The sequence below is a fragment of the Salmo salar genome, chromosome 04 (assembly GCF_965601325.2).
Source record: "Salmo salar chromosome 04, fSalSal1, whole genome shotgun sequence".
NCBI lineage: Eukaryota > Metazoa > Chordata > Actinopteri > Salmoniformes > Salmonidae > Salmo > Salmo salar.
The window spans coordinates 27,708,274-27,728,328 of NC_138294.1; the positions used below are offsets into that span (position 1 = coordinate 27,708,274).

General features: G+C 39.9%; 3 protein-coding genes across 3 annotated transcripts; 2 read left to right on the forward strand and 1 right to left on the reverse strand.

The window, feature by feature from the left end:
- The first annotated feature begins 2,702 nt into the window (after positions 1-2,702).
- Positions 2,703-3,574, forward strand: LOC106592461 (choline transporter-like protein 1). Its single transcript, XM_014183811.3, has 3 exons — positions 2,703-2,765; positions 2,940-3,077; positions 3,285-3,574. The coding sequence occupies exons 1-3, from the start codon at positions 2,703-2,705 to the stop codon at positions 3,537-3,539; spliced, it is 456 nt and encodes a 151-aa protein (XP_014039286.3). The 3' UTR covers positions 3,540-3,574.
- Positions 3,575-10,695: 7,121 nt separating this feature from the next.
- Positions 10,696-12,987, reverse strand: LOC106602569 (E3 ubiquitin-protein ligase TRIM21). Its single transcript, XM_014195271.3, has 2 exons — positions 12,834-12,987; positions 10,696-12,576 (listed from the first exon to the last, which is right to left on the reverse strand). Exon 2 carries the CDS (start codon positions 12,572-12,574, stop codon positions 10,940-10,942), a length of 1,635 nt encoding a protein of 544 aa, XP_014050746.3. The 5' UTR covers positions 12,575-12,576; positions 12,834-12,987; the 3' UTR covers positions 10,696-10,939.
- Positions 12,988-18,426: 5,439 nt separating this feature from the next.
- On the forward strand, positions 18,427-19,342 carry LOC106602570 (choline transporter-like protein 1). The gene is made up of 3 exons (XM_082973895.1): positions 18,427-18,533; positions 18,708-18,845; positions 19,053-19,342. The coding sequence occupies exons 1-3, from the start codon at positions 18,471-18,473 to the stop codon at positions 19,305-19,307; spliced, it is 456 nt and encodes a 151-aa protein (XP_082830021.1). The 5' UTR covers positions 18,427-18,470; the 3' UTR covers positions 19,308-19,342.
- The last annotated feature ends 713 nt before the right edge of the window (positions 19,343-20,055 follow it).

A 20,055-nucleotide genomic window follows, 5' to 3' on the forward strand; every position in this document is an offset into this window, starting at 1 on the left:
GGTGAAAGAGGAGCGATTATGATAGAGGAAAAATCTAGATTTAACTTTAGCCTGAGAAAGCTTGTTGGACACTAAGAAAGCTTTGTTGTAGAGCATTTAACACAAAATCCGGGGAGGGGCCAGCTGAGTATAAGACTATCATCTGCATATAAATGGATGCTTCCTACTGCCTGAGCTATGTTGTTGATGTAAATTGAGAAGAGTGTGGGGCCTAGGATCGAGCCTTGTGGTACTCCCTTGGTGAGAGGCAGTGGCTTAAACAATACATGCATGTTTTGTTCAATCAAGTTCATATTTATATCAAAAAACAGCTTTTTACATTAGCATGTGATGTTCAGAACTAGCATACCCACCGAAAACTTCCGGTGAATTTAATAAATTACTCATGATAAACGTTGACAAAATACATAACAATTATTTTAAGAATTATAGATACAGAACTCCTTTATGCAATCGCGGTGCCAGATTTTAAAATAGCTTTTCGGCGAAAGCACATTTTGTAATATTCTGAGTACATTGCTCGTCCATCACAGGCTAGCTATTCAGACACCTGCCAACGTCGGGGCTCAATAAACTCAGAATTACTATTAGAAAATTTGGATTACCTTTGCTGTTCTTCGTCAAAATGCACTCCCAGGACTTCTACTTCAACAACAAATGTTGTTTTGGTTCCAAATAATCCATAGTTATATCAAAATACCTCAGTTTTGTTCGTGCGTTCGGGTCACTATCCAAATGGTAACGTGCGAGCGCATTTCGTGACAAAAAAATGTCAAAATATTCCATTACCGTACTTAGAAGCATGTCAAACGCTGTTTAAAAGCAATTTTTATGCTACTTTTCTCGTAAAATAGCGATAATATTCCAACCGGGCAACGTAGTATTCATTCAAAGACTGAAAGAAAAAAATAGAGAAGTCTCGTGAATGCGCATCTGAGTCTCACTGTCCCCAGGCTGACCACTTACAAACTCTGCTGCTGTACTTTGCCCAGAGACAGCAGACACCCCATTCCACTTTCTGGCGGGTTTAGAGAGCCAATGGAAGCCTTAGAAAGTGTCATGTTACAGCACAGATGCTGTATTTTTGATAGAGATGCAACAGAAGGACAACAAATTGTCAGACAGGGCACTTCTTGTATGGAATCTTCTCAGGTTTTGGCCTGCCATATGAGTTCTGTTATAGTCACAGACACCATTAAAACAGTTTTAGAAACTTTAGAGTGTGTTCTATCCAAATCTACTAATTATATGCATATTCTCATTTCTGGGCAAGAGTAGTAACCAGTTTAAATAGGGTACGTTTTTTTATCCGGCCGTGAAAATACTGCCCCCTAGCCCAAACAGGTTAAACAGCAGATTTTCTGACTTTATACATACATAGAGGAAGTTAGCAAACTAGGCCAAAGACCCCTCAGATACACCAATACTCCTTAGCCGGCCCACAAGAATGGAATGGTCTACCGTATCAAAAGCTTTGGCCATGTCAATAAAAATAGCAGCACAATATTGCTTAGAATCAAGGGCAATGGTGACATCATTGAGGACCTTTAAGGTTGCAGTGACACATCCATAAACTGAGCGGAAACCAGATTGCATACCCGAGAGAACACTATACGAGAGCCAGTCAGCTTGATTATGCGTGTGCTGAGCCTTTTGCCAAATGCAATTCTTGAGGTGGAGTAACTCTGGAAGATCACGGTCGAACCAGGGGCTGAACCTGTTTTTAATTATAATTTTCTTTACGGGGGCGTGTCTGTTAACAATACCACTGAAAATATTTAAAAAAGAAGGTCCAAGCGTCTTCAACAGAGCTGATTCTAAACCATTTTACAGAGGCCAGTTCATGGAGGAAGGCTTGCTCATTAAAGTTTTAGAGCAAGCGTCTATGACAAATCAGGACAGGTGGTTTCACTGAGCAGCCATTACGAACACAGGCTGTAAAACAGTGATCACTAAGGTCACTACAGAAAAAAACAGACTGATACCTATTAGGATTATTTGTGAGGATAACATCGAGGAGAGTAGCCTTTTCTGGGTGTTTGGAGTCATACGTGGTGGGATTGGTAATAATCTGAGAAAGATTTAGGGAGTCCCATTGCTGTAGGACTTGGTCAGGTGGTTTAAGCATGTCCCAGTTTAGGTCACCCAGCAGGACAAATTCATACTTAGTGTGAGGTACAATTGATCATTAATGAACCTTTTACTGCAGTGGGCTATATCAGGGTCACAGAGTTATTCTTGGTAGACTTAACAAATCTTCTTTGAAACAAAAGTATACACCTCACACACATGGTTATGGGCTTAACAAAAATAATACACTTATACCATGTCAAATATAGAGTTGAAATGTAATACATTTTGAGTTTACATTCCAATATTACACTTTATATACATCACAGAAGACTGAAATATAACAAAACTGTTTGACATAGAAAAACCAGAATTTCGGCTTATTTAAAAAAATAATGTTTATTCATTCTGAAATTCTGAGAGATATTTATAACATTCCACCCATGAAGCCATTAGGTAATTTGACTGCAGGAAGGGCTACATTAGCAGCATGAAATATCCCAGATTGTGCCTTTAAATATACACATTTTCACGTATGACAACTACCAGTTTGTCAAGTCAAGCCAGACAATGGGTGGAGAACTAAAGCTCAATGTCTTTACTGTTTGTAGTTAAATGACTGTACTCGCTGTATGCTGAAAACCTGCATCTGCTGCTTGTGGTGCCTGAAGAAGTTTCTAATGTACCTGAATCAAGTAAGTGTTCGATCAGAATCAGATTGATTGTCATCTGAGATGTTGATTATTCTTACTATTACACGTAATATCATTGACAACAATCTATTTGATAAGCGAGACTCATTCCAAGATGACAGCAATCACAAATGGCTATTGATGATACTTCTGTCTCTTTGTCTGTTTTCACCACAGAACGCGTACACGGCGACAGGTTTCAACATCAGCAGTTTCTGTATGTCGACATGTGACACCTTCATCCTCCTGGTAGAGAATGCCCTCAGATTGGCCACCATCAACACCGTGAGGGACTTTGTCCTCTTCCTGGGAAAGGTAACGGCCGCACAGCGATGCCAATTTTGGATTGTTTATTGTCAGTTCCTTATTTGTGTTTATTTTTCTAGTATAATAATACTAATCGTTGTCTCTCTTTTCTCTATGTCTATCTTTCTTTCTCTTTCCTCTTTTCTCCCTTTCCCACCCCCCTTTCTCTCCATCTTTCCTTTCATCCATGAGTGTGTCTGTGTGTTGTAAGTCCAGGTACTGATCATCTCGTGCACGGCGTTCGCTGGCGTGCTGGAGTTCAACTTCCAGCGGGACTACACGGTGTGGGTCCTGCCCCTGCTCATCATCTGCCTGTTCTCCTGGCTGGTGTCCCACTGCTTCCTGTCTGTCTTTGAGATCGTGGTAGATGTGCTCTTCCTCTGCTTCGCCGTGGACACCAAGAACAACGACGGCAGCCCCGGCCGTGCTCACTTTGGAAGAAGGATGGAGAATCGGGACGCTGCCTTATAAATGCAGAGGTGGAAAAAGTACCCAATCGTCATACTTGAGTAAAAGTAAAGATACCTTAATAGAAAATGACTAAAGTAAAAGTGAAAGTTACCCAGTAAAATACTACTTGAGTAAAAGATAAAAGTACTTGGTTTTAAATATACTTAAGTATCAAAAGTAAATGGAATTGCTAAAATGGATTTAAGTATCAAAAGTATAAATAATTTAAAAAAAATCCTTATATTAAGCAAACAAGACGGCACAATTTTCTTTATTTTTTTATTGATGGATAGCCAGGGGCACACTCCAACACTCAGACATAATTTACAAACAAAGAATTTGTATTTCGTGAGTCTGCCAGATCAGAGGCAATAGGGATGACCGGGGATGTTCTCTTGAATAGTGTGTGAATTAGACCATTTTCCTGTCAAAATGTAACGAGTACTTTTGGGTGTCAGGGAAAATGTATGGAGTAAAAAGTACCTTATTTTCTTTAAGAATGTAGTGAAGTAAAAGTAAAAGTTGGCAAAAGTATATATAGTAAAGTACAGACACCTAAAAAAACAACTTAAGTAGTACATTAAAGTATCTTTGCTTAAGTACTTTACAACACTGTATATATGTCTCTGTTCCATTATCCACACTAGCATTCCAATGTATCACACTGTACATTCTTAGTGGTTTGTTAATGTGGATAATGGAACATAGCCTTTGTTTTTACCGAGTACCACTTTTACTCCATTTCCAAATGGCGATTAGCGTTTGTGCACATTTTACACCAAACTTACCCTGTTATCTCACTCTTTCTCTCTCCCTCTTTAGGAGTTTGTACAGAACAGTAAGAATATGGCGGGAAGGGATCGGCCGGAGGCAGATGGAGACGGTCGTGAGATGAAGCCCATGGTGAGTTAAAAAAACTTTTCCAACAGAGAATACATTCATTTACCTCCATTATCTAGAGTCAGATTTCATATTTTTAACTAGGCAAGTGTGTTAAGAACAAATTCTTATGTACAATGGCAGCCTGTGAACAGTGGGTTAACTGCCTTGTTCAGGGACAGAACAACAGATTTTTACCTTGTCAGCTCAGAGATTGGAGCCACCAACCTGTCGATTACTGGCCCAACACTCTAACCACTAGGCTACCTGCCGCCTCGGATGTAGGTGAGGATATACCCAAAACGATGACGCTGATGAAGACGGTAGTAAAGTTTAACACTCCATTTGTTTATTGTTGTAGACTCATGGAGGTGGGACTTTTTCTTGACCAAACCAGAAGACGCAAACCAAAAGGCATTCCAAATGTTTCCATGATATTACACCACTTCCAGGGACTACAATATTTTTGGTAACCTGTTTTTTAAGTTATGGAACACGTTACATGAAAGCTTTGGATTTTTTTAAAAGCACAATGTGTTTTTGTGACAAATGTTTTAGCTAACAGAAGTACATCCATCAAGAATATTGTTTGTGTAGTTTCATGCTATTTTACAGGCTGAGAGGTGATGTTTGTAAGTTAAGCCTTTTGAGTCAAAGAATTGTGATTGATTTTGAAAATGCATTCCATGTCATCACTGTTATTTTGTCACCACTACCACGGTACACTACAAGTGTTTTGTATCTCAAATGAATTCTTGGATTGTGGTAATGATGATCATGTTCGCATCTTGTCTTGAATTGGTAAATCTAATACAATTTTGACAAATATAACTGACTAGCATAACAGAAACGTTCTTACATGGACATTTTTTTAAGTTTGTGATTTTTGATTTGTGAAAAGTTGTTCGTCCTCACCTGTTAACAGGATCATTTTAATATGGTGGATCAAATATGAAAGAGCCATTTACTCTGATGAGGATGTTTTATATTAGTTTAATATATGAAATGCAGGTCCTACAAATATTGAGGTTGTCTTATGCCAGAGGCAATGAATGATCATAACTGACAATACTTAAATTGTGGAAACATTGGGTCATTACTGCTTATTGAGGTGTAATACTGCATCGATGAACAAAGGGATCGTATATGACTATCTCTATTCCCTTCATACGTTTTAATCAATCGTATTTTTGATAACATTTTTGTGCAGGGTAATAAAAGAAAGGAAAACAAGCTATGTCCATCTGTGTTTGTGAGAGTTGTGAGGCAGGAGAGGATCCGTTCAATGGGGGACATGGGTTTGTGTCAGGATGTCCTAAAAACAATATATATATAATATATATATATATATATATATATATATATATATATATATATACCCACCCAACAAAACAGTATATTTAATTAATACTATTAAATATTTGTGTTAAATAGGATAGTTTTCAGTCTGTAATAATTATGGGTAAATTATATGAATAATCAAAGCAACATAACTTTAATTCCAGTTAATAGTCTCATATCTACTCTTTCACTGGCTGCACCTTTACAGAGAAACTCTTTCCATACTTCAGCCCCTTTGATGATGATGATGGTCAAAACTCAGCCCCTCTCATCATCTCTCCAGTCAATCACACATGCTGATTCAACGATGGAAAGGAAATGGTTTTTTCCAGATATTTTAAAATGCACATTTACAAATTGTAAACATACTGACAGGTCACATGATTTGAATATCCACGTTGTCCTCTGAAATTGTATCCTCAAATGAGAATGTAAAGTATTCTGTATATCTTAACATGGATAATAAATGCTTTACTGTTTGTAGGAAAATGCCTGTGCTCGCTGTATGCTGAAAGCCTGCATCTGCTGCTTGTGGTGCCTGAAGAAGTGTCTAATGAAATGCAGGTCCTACAAATATTGAGGTTGTTTTATGTTAAAGGCAATGCATGATCATCACTGACAATCCCTAAATTGTGGCAACATTGGGTCATTACTGCTTACTAAGTTTGTCTCTTTCATATATTTTATTGGAGTTTATAAAACATAAATGCAGGACATAACAAAACATGCCACTTGGTGGCAGACAACCCACACAGCATCCATAAACAACAACAGATAAAACACTGACAGACAATTGACAACAAAAACAAAGAGCAATAATGGTAATACAGTTATGGTCCTTTACGATGCCAAGACTGCGATCTTGAGCTTTGGTTAAAATACAATCAAATGGGTGCATCGTTCCGGACCTGAATAGGGCGTAAATTCCTTATTTGTGGCAACATTGGGTCATTACTGCTTATTGAGTTTGTAATTCTGTATTCATAGAACAAGGGACGTCTAAGCCACAAATTCCCCCTTTGCTGTGCACATTACCATCATCAGTCAAATCAAATCAAATGTATTTATAGAGCCCTTCTTACATCAGCTGATATCTCAAAGTGCTATACAGAAACCCAGCCTAAAACCCCAAACAGCAAGCAATGCAGGTGTAGAAGCACAGTGGCTAGGAAAAACTCCCTAAAAAGGCCAAAACCCAGGAAGAAACCTAGAGAGGAACCAGACTATGAGGGGTGGCCAGTCCTCTTCTGGCTGTGCCGGGTGGAGATTATAACAGAACATGGCCAAGATGTTCAATTGTTCATAAATTACCAGCATGGTCAAATAATAATAATCACAGTAGTTGTCGAGGGTGCAACAGGTCAGCACCTCAGGAGTAAATCTCAGTTGGCTTTTCATAGCCGATCATTGAGAGTATCTCTACCGCTCCTGCTGTCTCTAGAGAGTTGAAAACAGCAGGTCTGGGACAGGTAGCACGTCCGGTGAACAGGTCAGGGTTCCATAGCCGCAGGCAGAACAGTTGAAACTGGAGCAGCAGCACGGCCAGGTGGACTGGGGACAGCAAGGAGTCATCATGCCAGGTAATCCTGAGGCATGGTCCTAGGGCTCAGGTCCCCCGAGAGAGAGAAAGAGGAAATTAGAGAGAGCATACTTAAATTCACACAGGACACTGGAGAAATACTGCAGATATAACAGACTGACCCTAGCCTCCCGACACATAAACTACTGCAGCATAAATACTGGAGACTGAGACAGGAGGGGTCAGCAGACACTGTGGCCCCATCCGATGATACCCCCGGACAGGACCAAACAGGCAGGATATAACCCCACCCACTTTGCCAAAGCACAGCCCCCACACCACTAGAGGGATACCTTCAACCACCAACTTACCATCCTGAGTCAACATGCTTTTGAGGCATCAGAGAGAATGCTAAAATGTAAAGTGCTTTAGGTGAAAGATACATATTTCACACACTGTGCATCTCTAGAGTAAGCATGTGTCCCTCATCCATTGGTCTAAGTAGGCCTACTGTGCTACCTGGGAAACCAAGCCACACACAGCGTATGCATTGTCTAAGCCACATTCTCATACTACCTACCTCTTAAAAGACAACCATCAGGGGCTACAACCAACATTTCCAGAATGTCCTAACTTTGCTTGTATCAACTGCATTCTATCTGGTAGGGAGAAGATTCCATCTCTTGTGAAGCTGTCATACCAGTGGCACGACCATGCCCTGGTGAAAAGGATCTTTGATCGTCTCTAAGAAGATGGCCTGCCAGTGTGGATTGATGTTGAAGGAGGGGTGACAGGGAACATCAATGACGTGTAAATACGGCCCTTTGGATCAATCAATCATATATAATGCAGACAGTGTTAAGTGATATTGTCCAAAAATGTGTGTAAAATATAATCGATGCACATTAGGCTCAATCAAACACAATTTTTTTTGTTTTTTTTAAACAAATATGTGAATCCAGGAACCCTGTCCACACCCACATCCACAACCAGCTCAAAGGAAAAGTATGGATTTGATCATATTCACCCACATCCACAACTAGCTCAAAGAAAAGTATGTATCGTATGTACTTGCCCAGTATCAACACCCAGCTTAAAGGCCCTGTGCAGTCAATATTTTAAATCCAGAGGAGCAACTTCGAGAGACTTCCAAAAGGCTTGCGAAACAGACCAAGTAGACCAGGCCAGGGTTTTGGGTTTGAAAAGTCAATGAGAGAAGTGAACAATTCTTCCCTACCTGTCCATTTCCTCTAACTCTAAAGACACAACCTCAATTCAAACCAATGTCTTCAGTCTTTGAACATGTTATTACTCCAACCTCGTGAAAGTGACAAATTGACACGTTTTCATTTGTCAAAAACAACTTCATATCGAAGGACTGCCTTTGATTTGACAGACTCCAAAGGCGCGTTCCGGTGCGAAACGACCGTTAGACCTGATGACGTGCTTTGACGCTGTGCATGAGATTAGCTAGCCAATGTCACCATGACATCGCCTACAAGTGTGATGGGGATTTCTATTGGAGAAGCAGTTTCTGCCTATCTTCATACTTTACTGTCTTTGCTAACATAGTAAAAGTGTGAAAGAATTTGATCTATGTTATTTCCTGATAGTTTCTGGTTATAAATACAATCTACACAGGACCTTCTAATCAGCAGGTGTTGCATGGGTGGACTTATAGCCTGCCTGGTGATATCACCAGCCGATATAAGTTAATAGACCAATAACAGAGAGTTACAAACCTCTCTGCCAGTAACAGCTAGTTTGCAGGTTACATCTCCCTCCCATTAGGCCCTTCCAATTAGGTCCCTCACTCAGACCACTCCCAGAGATTCCTAGCAAAATTCTTGCTTGAGCAATCGTTTTTGCAAATATAAATAAAAAAATATATATTTGTTTTACCATTTTAATGGAAACTATTAAAGTAATGTTATCCAGCAATCATTTGATATTGAGATGAAAACGGCTACATTGGGCCTTTAAAGGCACACTACGTCCCTTGTCATATTCAGTGTCTCAGATCCAGAGCCAGCGCAAAGGCTGAGTATGTCCCTTATCACGTTCACTTAGCGTATCAATAACCAGCTTTAAGGCAGACTAAGTCCTTTGTTACATTCACCTACATCAACAAACAGTTCAATAGCTGAGTACATCCTTTATCATCAACTACATTCAGCAGCGGGCCATTTTGTTTTGAGTGGATGGTTGAGGGCCAGAACATAATTACACATAATTTCTAGATTGTACATTTTTAGAATGGGTGGCCAGTAATAATCTGGTCCTGATCATCTCTAAAACTAAGAGCACTATATTGGGTTCAAATCATTCCCTAAATTCTAGACTTCAGTTGAATCTGGTAATGAATGGTGTGGCTGTTGAGCAAATTGAGGACATGAAATGACTTGATGTTACCTCATGGTAAAAACATATAGATTCAATGGTTGTAAAGAGGGGGAAAGGTCTGTCCGTAATAAATAGATGCTTTGCGTTTAAGACACCACACTCCACATAGCAAGTTCTGCAGGCTCTAGTTTTATCTTATCTTGATTAGTGTCTAGTCATATGGTCAAGTGCTGCAAGGACGGACCTAGTTTAGTTGTAGCTGGCCCAGAATAGTGTGGCACGTGTTGCTCTTCATTGTAATCAGAGGGTTAATATTAATACTAGGCATGCCAGTCTCTCTTGGCTAAGAGTTGAGGACAAACTGACTGCATCACTTCTTGTTTGTATAAGAAACATATGTTGGAAATTCCAAATTGTTAGCATAGTCAACTTATACACAGCTCTGACACATACACTTACCCCACCAGACATGCCACCAGGGGTCTTTTCACAGTCCCTAGTTCCAGAACAAATTCAAGGAATCGAACAGTATTATACAGAGACATGAATGTATGGAACTCCATTCCATCTCATTAGCCCAAGTATTGAAGAGCAAACCTGGTTTCAAATAACAAATAAAGCAACACCTCATGACACAACGCCTCTCCCCCATGTGACCTACTTTTTGTGTGTATGTAGTGACATGTATATGTAACTGATAGATGAGCATTAGATGTTAATATTTTAAATGTATGTACATTTTCAAGTATTTTGTCTGTAATGCATTTTTTGTTATGTGTTGGACCCCAGTAACATTGACGTCGGCTAATGGGGATCCTAATAAATTAAATGAAAAAATGACTGCACAAAGCACAAACAGATATAACATTTGATAGAAACGTAATAATTTCAATCCTTGCTTACATTTGTATACGATCACGTGTCTCTATTATGCGTTGGAATACTTTGGAACAGGTTTCCAAAATGTAAATAAATTGGAGATTATTTCCTGGTGTTTTTACACTCTTATATGTCCAACACTTGGTGAACCCTGCTTTAAAGGAAAATTTTCCCTAAAATAATTGTGGGTAAATTATATAAATAATCAAAGCAACATACCTTGTATAACTTTTATTTAAATTCATTCCAGTTGATAGTCTTCGTTTTCAGCAAATACAAGCATTTATTATCCGTGGTTTAGATGTACAAAACAGTTTCCATTTTCATTTGTTGATACTATTTCAGAGGACATCTGTGGATATTCTAATCGTGTGCCATGTCACATGAATAAATATACTATTTTGTAAATATATTGATATATTTCATGATTTGTAAGTTATAAGTTAGTTCCATTGTTTAATCAGTGTGTGTGATTGACAGGAGATATGATGAGAGGAGCTGAGTTTTTACCATCATCATTATCACAGGGGCTGAAGTATGGGTAGAGCTTCTCAGTGAAAGTGCAGCCAGTGAAAGAGTAGATATGAGACTTGGCCTCCACATCATAAAAGGAGACCTGACCCACCTCATAGTCCACAAACACGCCCACCTTCTGGGGTTTCTCTATCAGGGAGAGATAAACTTGGGGGGAGGCACAGGCTGTGTACTGATTCCAATCCCTCAGGACCACAGTCCAGACTCCATCCTCAGAACTAGGTGATATAATCCCCTTCCTGTCAGTGGACTCTCTGGCCACTCCTAAATCCCAGTCAGTCTTCCCCTTAACTGTCACCTCATAATAAAATCTTCCTGAGGAGAAGCCATCCTTTCCAAGGACAATTAAATACTGATTAAACCTTTTTGGATTGTCAGGAAGTTTCTGTGGTGTATTTTGAAGTCTTACTTGTTTCCCATCCTCAGACAGGATGAGATAGAGATTTGCTGTATCAGGGTCCAGAGTCACATCCACTGCATACTGCTGAATCCTCTTCAGTTTGACTTCAGGCAGCTTCTCCATCTCTTTATTCAGTGTCTCCTCCAGCTGAGACACTGCTTTCCTAACAGTCCCCACACACAGATCACTGTGAACACTGATCTCAGACCAGTCCTTGGTGGGTTGAGGTGTGCACACTATGGATGGGAAGCTCTGGAGAAGTTGGAGGTGGTCCTCAGTCTGTGAGAGCTGCTTCAGATCAGTGCTTCTCCTCTTTAGCTCAGTGATTTCCTGATCCAGTTCTTTAATGAGCCCTTCAGCCTGCCTCTCTACTGCTTTCTGCTTCTCCTCAATCACCTCAATCAGTTCCGCCTGGCTTTTCTCAATGGAGTGAACCAAAGCAGTGAAGACCTGTATGCTGTCTGCTCTCTCCCTCTCTGCATCTCTCTTGCTGAGATCTACTGAGAGTTTGATCTCTTTAACCTTCTTCAGTCTCTCCTGGATTATCTGCTGCACTTCTGCCTCAGTTTTCCCCAGCTGAGCCTTCCTCTCTCCACACTCTTCCTCTATAGGGACAGTGTCATGAGTCTTGTGGTCTGCTTGACACACACATGTTTGACACACACATGTCTGGTCAGTCCTACAGAACAGCTCCAGGAGTCTGTCATGCTTCTTGCACATCCTGTCTTCCAGGTTCTCCACAGGGTCGACCAGTTTGTGCCTCTTGAAGGCTGGGGCTATATGATGAGGATCCAGGTGAGTCTCACAGTAAGAAGCCAGACACACCAGGCAGGACTTCAGGGCCTTGCGCTTCGTCCCAGTGCAGACGTCACAGGGCACTTTTCCAAGTTTGGCAGGGGACTCATCTTTACCTCTGTCTCTCAAGCTTTTAAAATTCCCTACAACTTCTCTTAACATTGTGTTGACACGAAGTTTAGGTCGTTTGGAGAATTTCTCCTTACACAGCGGACAGTGACACAGGTCCTTGCTATTCCAGTACTTTGTGATACAGTCAATGCAGAAGTTGTGTCCACAAGAAGTGGTGACTGGCTCAGTGAACACATCCAGACAGATAGAGCACAGGAACTGCTCTTCAGACAGGAGAATACTGGAGGAAGCCATATCTAGACAAAGGTGGAACTATAAATTATTTCCTGGAATGATTCAGCTCTTGATAGTTTCAGTGCCACTGTCAACATGGCATTTAGAGACACTAACCAATGTTGATTAAAGTTGTTTCACCATACAACATACAGTTTAAATTAGTCATGGTACAAAATTAAGTTAAACATAGGTACTGTAGTCGATAAAGCAAACAAGAGAATACAAGAATTCACACAGTAGAATGTATCTTCACCTGCCCTTGTTAATCTCTACTCACCTGTATCTGTGTGTGTGAAAGAGTGTGGGCGCTTTCTCAGATTTTTTAGTACTATATAGTGTAGTATAAAAAAAAGAGCTGCCTTAGCATTTGTTTCAGAAGAGTTAGAACGTTTGCTTGTGTGCACAACAGACAGTACGTCTACACACTTCAGTTTCACTTCAGTAAAGTGACGTTGACATGCTGCTCCCCACCCAGTGCTAATCTGTGCTCTGGAACAGAATTAACCCTTCACAAATCTGACCTCTCTTCATGCTTGATACATTCTTGATACAAAAGTGTGAATCAGAAATGCTAAACAAGGGATTACTGCAGATGTATTGAAGTTTTTCTTTAAAGACATCAACTACAATAGAATTCACAGGGGATAAACAAATACTGTCAGTCTAGGTACTTATATTTAACCTTTATTTAACTAAACAAGTCAGTTAAGAACAAATTCTTACTTACAATGACGGCCTACCAAAAGACAAAAGGCCTCCTGCGGAGACAGGGGCTGGGATTAAAATGTGTAAATAAATTAAATGTAAATATAGGACAAAACGTACATCACGACAAGAGAGACAACACAACACTACATAAAGAGAGACCTAAGACAACACCATAGCAAGGCAGCAACACATGGCAACACAGCATGGTAGCAACACAACATAGCAACAACATGGTAGAAACACAACATGGTAGCAGCACAAAACATGGTACAAACATTATTGGGCACAGACAACAGCACAAAGGGCATGAATGTTGAGACAACAAACAATACATCACTCAAAGCAGCCACAACTGTCAGTAAGAGTGTCCATGATTGAGTCTTTGAATGAAGAGAATGAGATAAAACTATCCAGTTTGAGTGTTTGTTGCAGCTCGTTCCAGTCGCTAGCTGCAGCGAACTGAAAAGAGGAGCGACCCAGGGATGTGTGTGCTTTGGGGACCTTTAACAGAATGTGACTGGTACAACGGGTGTTGTATGTGGAGGATGAGGGCTGCGGTAGATATTTCAGATAGGGGGGAGTGAGGCCTAAGAGGGTTTTATGAATAAGCATCAACCAGTGGTTCTTGCGATGACCAGTTTACAGAGATGACCAGTTTACAGAGGAGTATAGAGTGCAGTGATGTGTCCTATAAGGAGCATTGGTGGCAAATCTGACGGCCGAATGGTAAAGAACCGCTCGAGAGCACCCTTACCTGCCGATCTATAAATTACATCTCTGTAATCTAGCATGGGTAGGATGGTCATCAGAATCAGGGTTAGTTTGGCAGCTGGGGTGAAAGAGGAGCGATTATGATAGAGGTAAAGTCTAGATTTAACTTTAGCCTGAGAAAGCTTGTTAGACACTAAGAAAGCTTTGTTGTAGAGCATTTAACACAAAATCCGGGGAGGGGCCAGCTGAGTATAAGACTATCATCTGCATATAAATGGATGCTTCCTACTGCCTGAGCTATGTTGTTGATGTAAATTGAGAAGAGTGTGGGGCCTAGGATCGAGCCTTGGGGTACTCCCTTGGTGACAGGCAGTGGCTTAACCTCTCCAGGGGAGGTGGGACGAAATCGTCCCACACTATTCAACAGCCAGTGAAAAATCAGAGCGCCAAATTTAAAACCACATAATGTCATAATTCAAAGTTCTCAAACATAGGACTATTTTACACCATTTTATAGATACACTTCTCCTGAATCGAACCACGTTGTCCGATTTCCAAAAGGCTTTACAGCGAAAGCAAAACATTAGATTATGTTAGGAGAGTACATAGACACAAAAATCCACACAGCCATTTCCAAGCAACTAGCATGCATCACAAATACCCAAAACACAGCTAAATGCAGCACTAACCTTTGATGATCTTCATCAGAGAAAATATTTTCTATTTTACACCATTTTAAAGACAAGACTCTCCTTTATCTAACCACATTGTCCGATTTCAAAAAGGCTTTACAACAAAAGCAAAACATTAGATTATGTCAGGAGAGTACCGAGCCAGAAATAATCACACACCCATTTTTCAAGCTAGCATATAATGTCACAAAAACCAAAACCACAGCTAAATGCAGCACTAACCTTTGATGATCTTCATCAGATGACACTCCTAGGACATTATGTTATACAATACATGCATGTTTTGTTCAATCAAGTTCATATTTATATAAAAAAACAGCTTTTTACATTAGCATTTGATGTTCAGAACTAGCATACCCACCGAAAACTTCCGGTGAATTTACTAAATTACTCACGATAAACGTTGACAAAAAACATAACAATTATTTTAAGAATTATAGATACAGAACTCCTTTATGCAATCGCTGTGTCCGATTTTAAAATAGCTTTTCGGTGAAAGCACATTTTGCAATATTCTGAGTAGATAGCCCGGCTATCATGGCTAGCTATTTTGACACCCACCAAGTTTGGCACTAACCAAACTCAGATTTACTATAAGAAAAATTGGATTACCTTTGCTGTTCTTCGTCAGAATGCACTCCCAGGACTTCTACTTCAACACCCAATGTTGTTTTGGTTCCAAATAATCCATAGTTATATCCAAATAGCTCCGTTTTGTTTGTGCGTTCAAATCACTATCCGAAGGGTGACGCGCCGGCGCGTTTCGTGACAAAAAAATTCAAAATATTCCATTACCGTACTTCGAAGCATGTCAAACGCTGTTTAAAATCAATTTTTATGTGATTTTTCTCGTAAAATAGCGATAATATTCCAACCGGGAGACATATCCGTTCAAACACTGAAAGAAGAAAATGGAGTCATCACATGCACGCGTGCGCCATTGCCATTGTTCTCAGGAGTACCACTCTCCTAAACCCATACTGTTTTTCGCCCAGAGACTGCAGAGTTATCATTCCACATTCTGGTGCCTTCTGAGAGCCAATGAAAGCCTTAGAAAATGTCACGTTACAGCAGAGATCCTGTATTTTCGATAAAGAGGCTACAGAAGGCCAAGAAATGGTCAGACAGGGCACTTCCCATATAGAATATTCTCAGGTTTTGGCCTGCCATATGAGTTCTGTTATACTCACAGACACCATTCAAACAGTTTTAGAAACTTTAGGGTGTTTTCTATCCAAATCTACTAATTATATGCATTTTCTAGTTTCTGGGCAGGAGTAATAACCAGATTATATCGGGTACGTTTTTTATCCGGCCGTGAAAATACTGCCCCCTATCCCAAACAGGTTATACAATACATGCATGTTTTGTTCAATCAAGTTCATATTTATATCAAAAACCAGCTTTTTACATTAGCATGTGATGTTCAGAACTAGCATACCCACCGAAAACTTCCGGTGAATTTACTAAATTACTCATGATAAACGTTGACAAAATACATAACAATTATTTTAAGAATTATAGATACAGAACTCCTTTATGCAATCGCGGTGCCAGATTTTAAAATAGCTTTTCGGCGAAAGCACATTTTGTAATATTCTGAGTACATTGCTCGTCCATCACAGGCTAGCTATTCAGACACCTGCCAACGTCGGGGCTCAATAAACTCAGAATTACTATTAGAAAATTTGGATTACCTTTGCTGTTCTTCGTCAAAATGCACTCCCAGGACTTCTACTTCAACAACAAATGTTGTTTTGGTTCCAAATAATCCATAGTTATATCAAAATACCTCCGTTTTGTTCGTGCGTTCGGGTCACTATCCAAATGGTAACGTGCGAGCGCATTTCGTGACAAAAAATGTCAAAATATTCCATTACCGTACTTAGAAGCATGTCAAACGCTGTTTAAAAACAATTTTTATGCTACTTTTCTCGTAAAATAGCGCTAATATTCCAACCGGGCAACGTAGTATTCATTCAAAGACTGAAAGAAAAAAATGGAGAAGTCTCGTGAATGCGCATCTGAGTCTCACTGTCCCCAGGCTGACCACTTACAAACTCTGCTGCTGTACTTTGCCCAGAGACAGCAGACACCCCATTCCACTTTCTGGCGGCTTTAGAGAGCCAATGGAAGCCTTAGAAAGTGTCATGTTACAGCACAGATGCTTTATTTTTGATAGAGATGCAACAGAAGGACAACAAATTGTCAGACAGGGCACTTCCTGTATGGAATCTTCTCAGGTTTTGGCCTGCCATATGAGTTCTGTTATAGTCACAGACACCATTCAAACAGTTTTAGAAACTTTAGAGTGTGTCCTATCCAAATCTACTAATTACATGCATATTCTCATTTCTGGGCAAGAGTAGTAACCAGTTTAAATAGGGTACGTTTTTTTATCCGGCCGTGAAAATACTGCCCCCTAGCCCCAACAGGTTAAACAGCAGATTTTCTGACTTTATACATACATAGAGGAAGTTAGCAAACTAGGCCAAAGACCCCTCAGATACACCAATACTCCTTAGCCGGCCCACAAGAATGGAATGGTCTACCGTATCAAAAGCTTTGGCCATGTCAATAAAAATAGCAGCACAATATTGCTTAGAATCAAGAGCAATGGTGACATCATTGAGGACCTTTAAGGTTGCAGTGACACATCCATAAACTGAGCGGAAACCAGATTGCATACCCGAGAGAACACTATACGAGAGCCAGTCAGCTTGATTGTGCGGGTGCTGAGCCTTTTGCCAAATGCAATTCTTGAGGTGGAGTAACTCTGGAAGATCCCGGTCTAACCAGGGGCTGAACCTGTTTTTAATTATAATTTTCTTTACGGGGGCGTGTCTGTTAACAATACCACTGAAAATATTTAAAAAAGAAGGTCCAAGCGTCTTCGACAGAGGGAATCAAGCTGATTCTAAACCATTTTACAGAGGCCAGTTCATGGAGGAAGGCTTGCTCATTAAAGTTTTAGAGCAAGCGTCTATGACAAATCAGGACAGGTGGTTTCACTGAGCAGCCATTACGAACACAGGCTGTAAAACAGTGATCACTAAGGTCACTACAGAAAAAAACAGACTGATACCTATCAGGATTATTTGTGAGGATAACATCGAGGAGAGTAGCCTTTTCTGGGTGTTTGGAGTCATACGTTGTGGGAATGGTAATAATCTGAGAAAGATTTAGGGAGTCCCATTGCTGTAGGACTTGGTCAGGTGGTTTAAGCATGTCCCAGTTTAGGTCACCCAGCAGGACAAATTCATACTTAGTGTGAGGTACAATTGATCATTAATGAACCTTTTACTGCAGTGGGCTATATCAGGGTCACAGAGTTATTCTTGGTAGTCTTAACAAATCTTCTTTGAAACAAAAGTATACACCTCACACACATGGTTATGGGCTTAACAAAAATAATACACTTATACAATGTCAAATATAGAGTTGAAATGTAATACATTTTGAGTTTACATTCCAATATTACACTTTATATACATCACAGAAGACTGAAATACAACAAAACTGTTTGACATAGAAAAACCATAATTTCGGCTTATTTAAAAAAAATAATGTTTATTCATTCTGAAATTCTGAGAAATATTTATAACATTCCACCCATGAAGCCATTAGGTAATTTGACTGCAGGAAGGGCTACATTAGCAGCATGACATATCCCAGATTGTGCCTTTAAATATACACATTTTCACATATGACAACTACCAGTTTGTCAAGTCAAGCCAGACAATGGGTGGAGAACTAAAGCTCAATGTCTTTACTGTTTGTAGTTAAATGACTGTACTCGCTGTATGCTGAAAACCTGCATCTGCTGCTTGTGGTGCCTGAAGAAGTGTCTAATGTACCTGAATCAAGTAAGTGTTCGATCAGAATCAGATTGATTGTCATCTGAGATGTTGATTATTCTTACTATTACACGTAATATCATTGACAACAATCTATTTGATAAGCGAGACTCATTCCAAGATGACAGCAATCACAAATTGCTATTGATGATACTTCTGTCTCTTTGTCTGTTTTCACCACAGAACGCGTACACGGCGACAGGTTTCAACATCAGCAGTTTCTGTATGTCGACATGTGACACCTTCATCCTCCTGGTAGAGAATGCCCTCAGATTGGCCACCATCAACACCGTGAGGGACTTTGTCCTCTTCCTGGGAAAGGTAACGGCCGCACAGCGATGCCAATTTTGGATTGTTTATTGTCAGTTCCTTATTTGTGTTTATTTTTCTAGTATAATAATACTAATCGTTGTCTCTCTTTTCTCTATGTCTATCTTTCTTTCTCTTTCCTCTTTTCTCCCTTTCCCACCCCCCTTTCTCTCCATCTTTCCTTTCATCCATGAGTGTGTCTGTGTGTTGTAAGTCCAGGTACTGATCATCTCGTGCACGGCGTTCGCTGGCGTGCTGGAGTTCAACTTCCAGCGGGACTACACGGTGTGGGTCCTGCCCCTGCTCATCATCTGCCTGTTCTCCTGGCTGGTGGCCCACTGCTTCCTGTCTGTCTTTGAGATCGTGGTAGATGTGCTCTTCCTCTGCTTCGCCGTGGACACCAAGAACAACGACGGCAGCCCCGGCCGTGCTCACTTTGGAAGAAGGATGGAGAATCGGGACGCTGCCTTATAAATGCAGAGGTGGAAAAAGTACCCAATCGTCATACTTGAGTAAAAGTAAAGATACCTTAATAGAAAATGACTAAAGTAAAAGTGAAAGTTACCCAGTAAAATACTACTTGAGTAAAAGATAAAAGTACTTGGTTTTAAATATACTTAAGTATCAAAAGTAAATGGAATTGCTAAAATGGATTTAAGTATCAAAAGTATAAATAATTTAAAAAAAATCCTTATATTAAGCAAACAAGACGGCACAATTTTCTTTATTTTTTTATTGATGGATAGCCAGGGGCACACTCCAACACTCAGACATAATTTACAAACAAAGCATTTGTATTTCGTGAGTCTGCCAGATCAGAGGCAATAGGGATGACCGGGGATGTTCTCTTGAATAGTGTGTGAATTAGACCATTTTCCTGTCAAAATGTAACGAGTACTTTTGGGTGTCAGGGAAAATGTATGGAGTAAAAAGTACCTTATTTTCTTTAAGAATGTAGTGAAGTAAAAGTAAAAGTTGGCAAAAGTATATATAGTAAAGTACAGACACCTAAAAAAACAACTTAAGTAGTACATTAAAGTATCTTTGCTTAAGTACTTTTCAACACTGTATATATGTCTCTGTTCCATTATCCACACTAGCATTCCAATGTATCACACTGTACATTCTTAGTGGTTTGTTAGTGTGGATAATGGAACATAGCCTTTGTTTTTACCGAGTACCACTTTTACTCCATTTCCAAATGGCGATTAGCGTTTGTGCA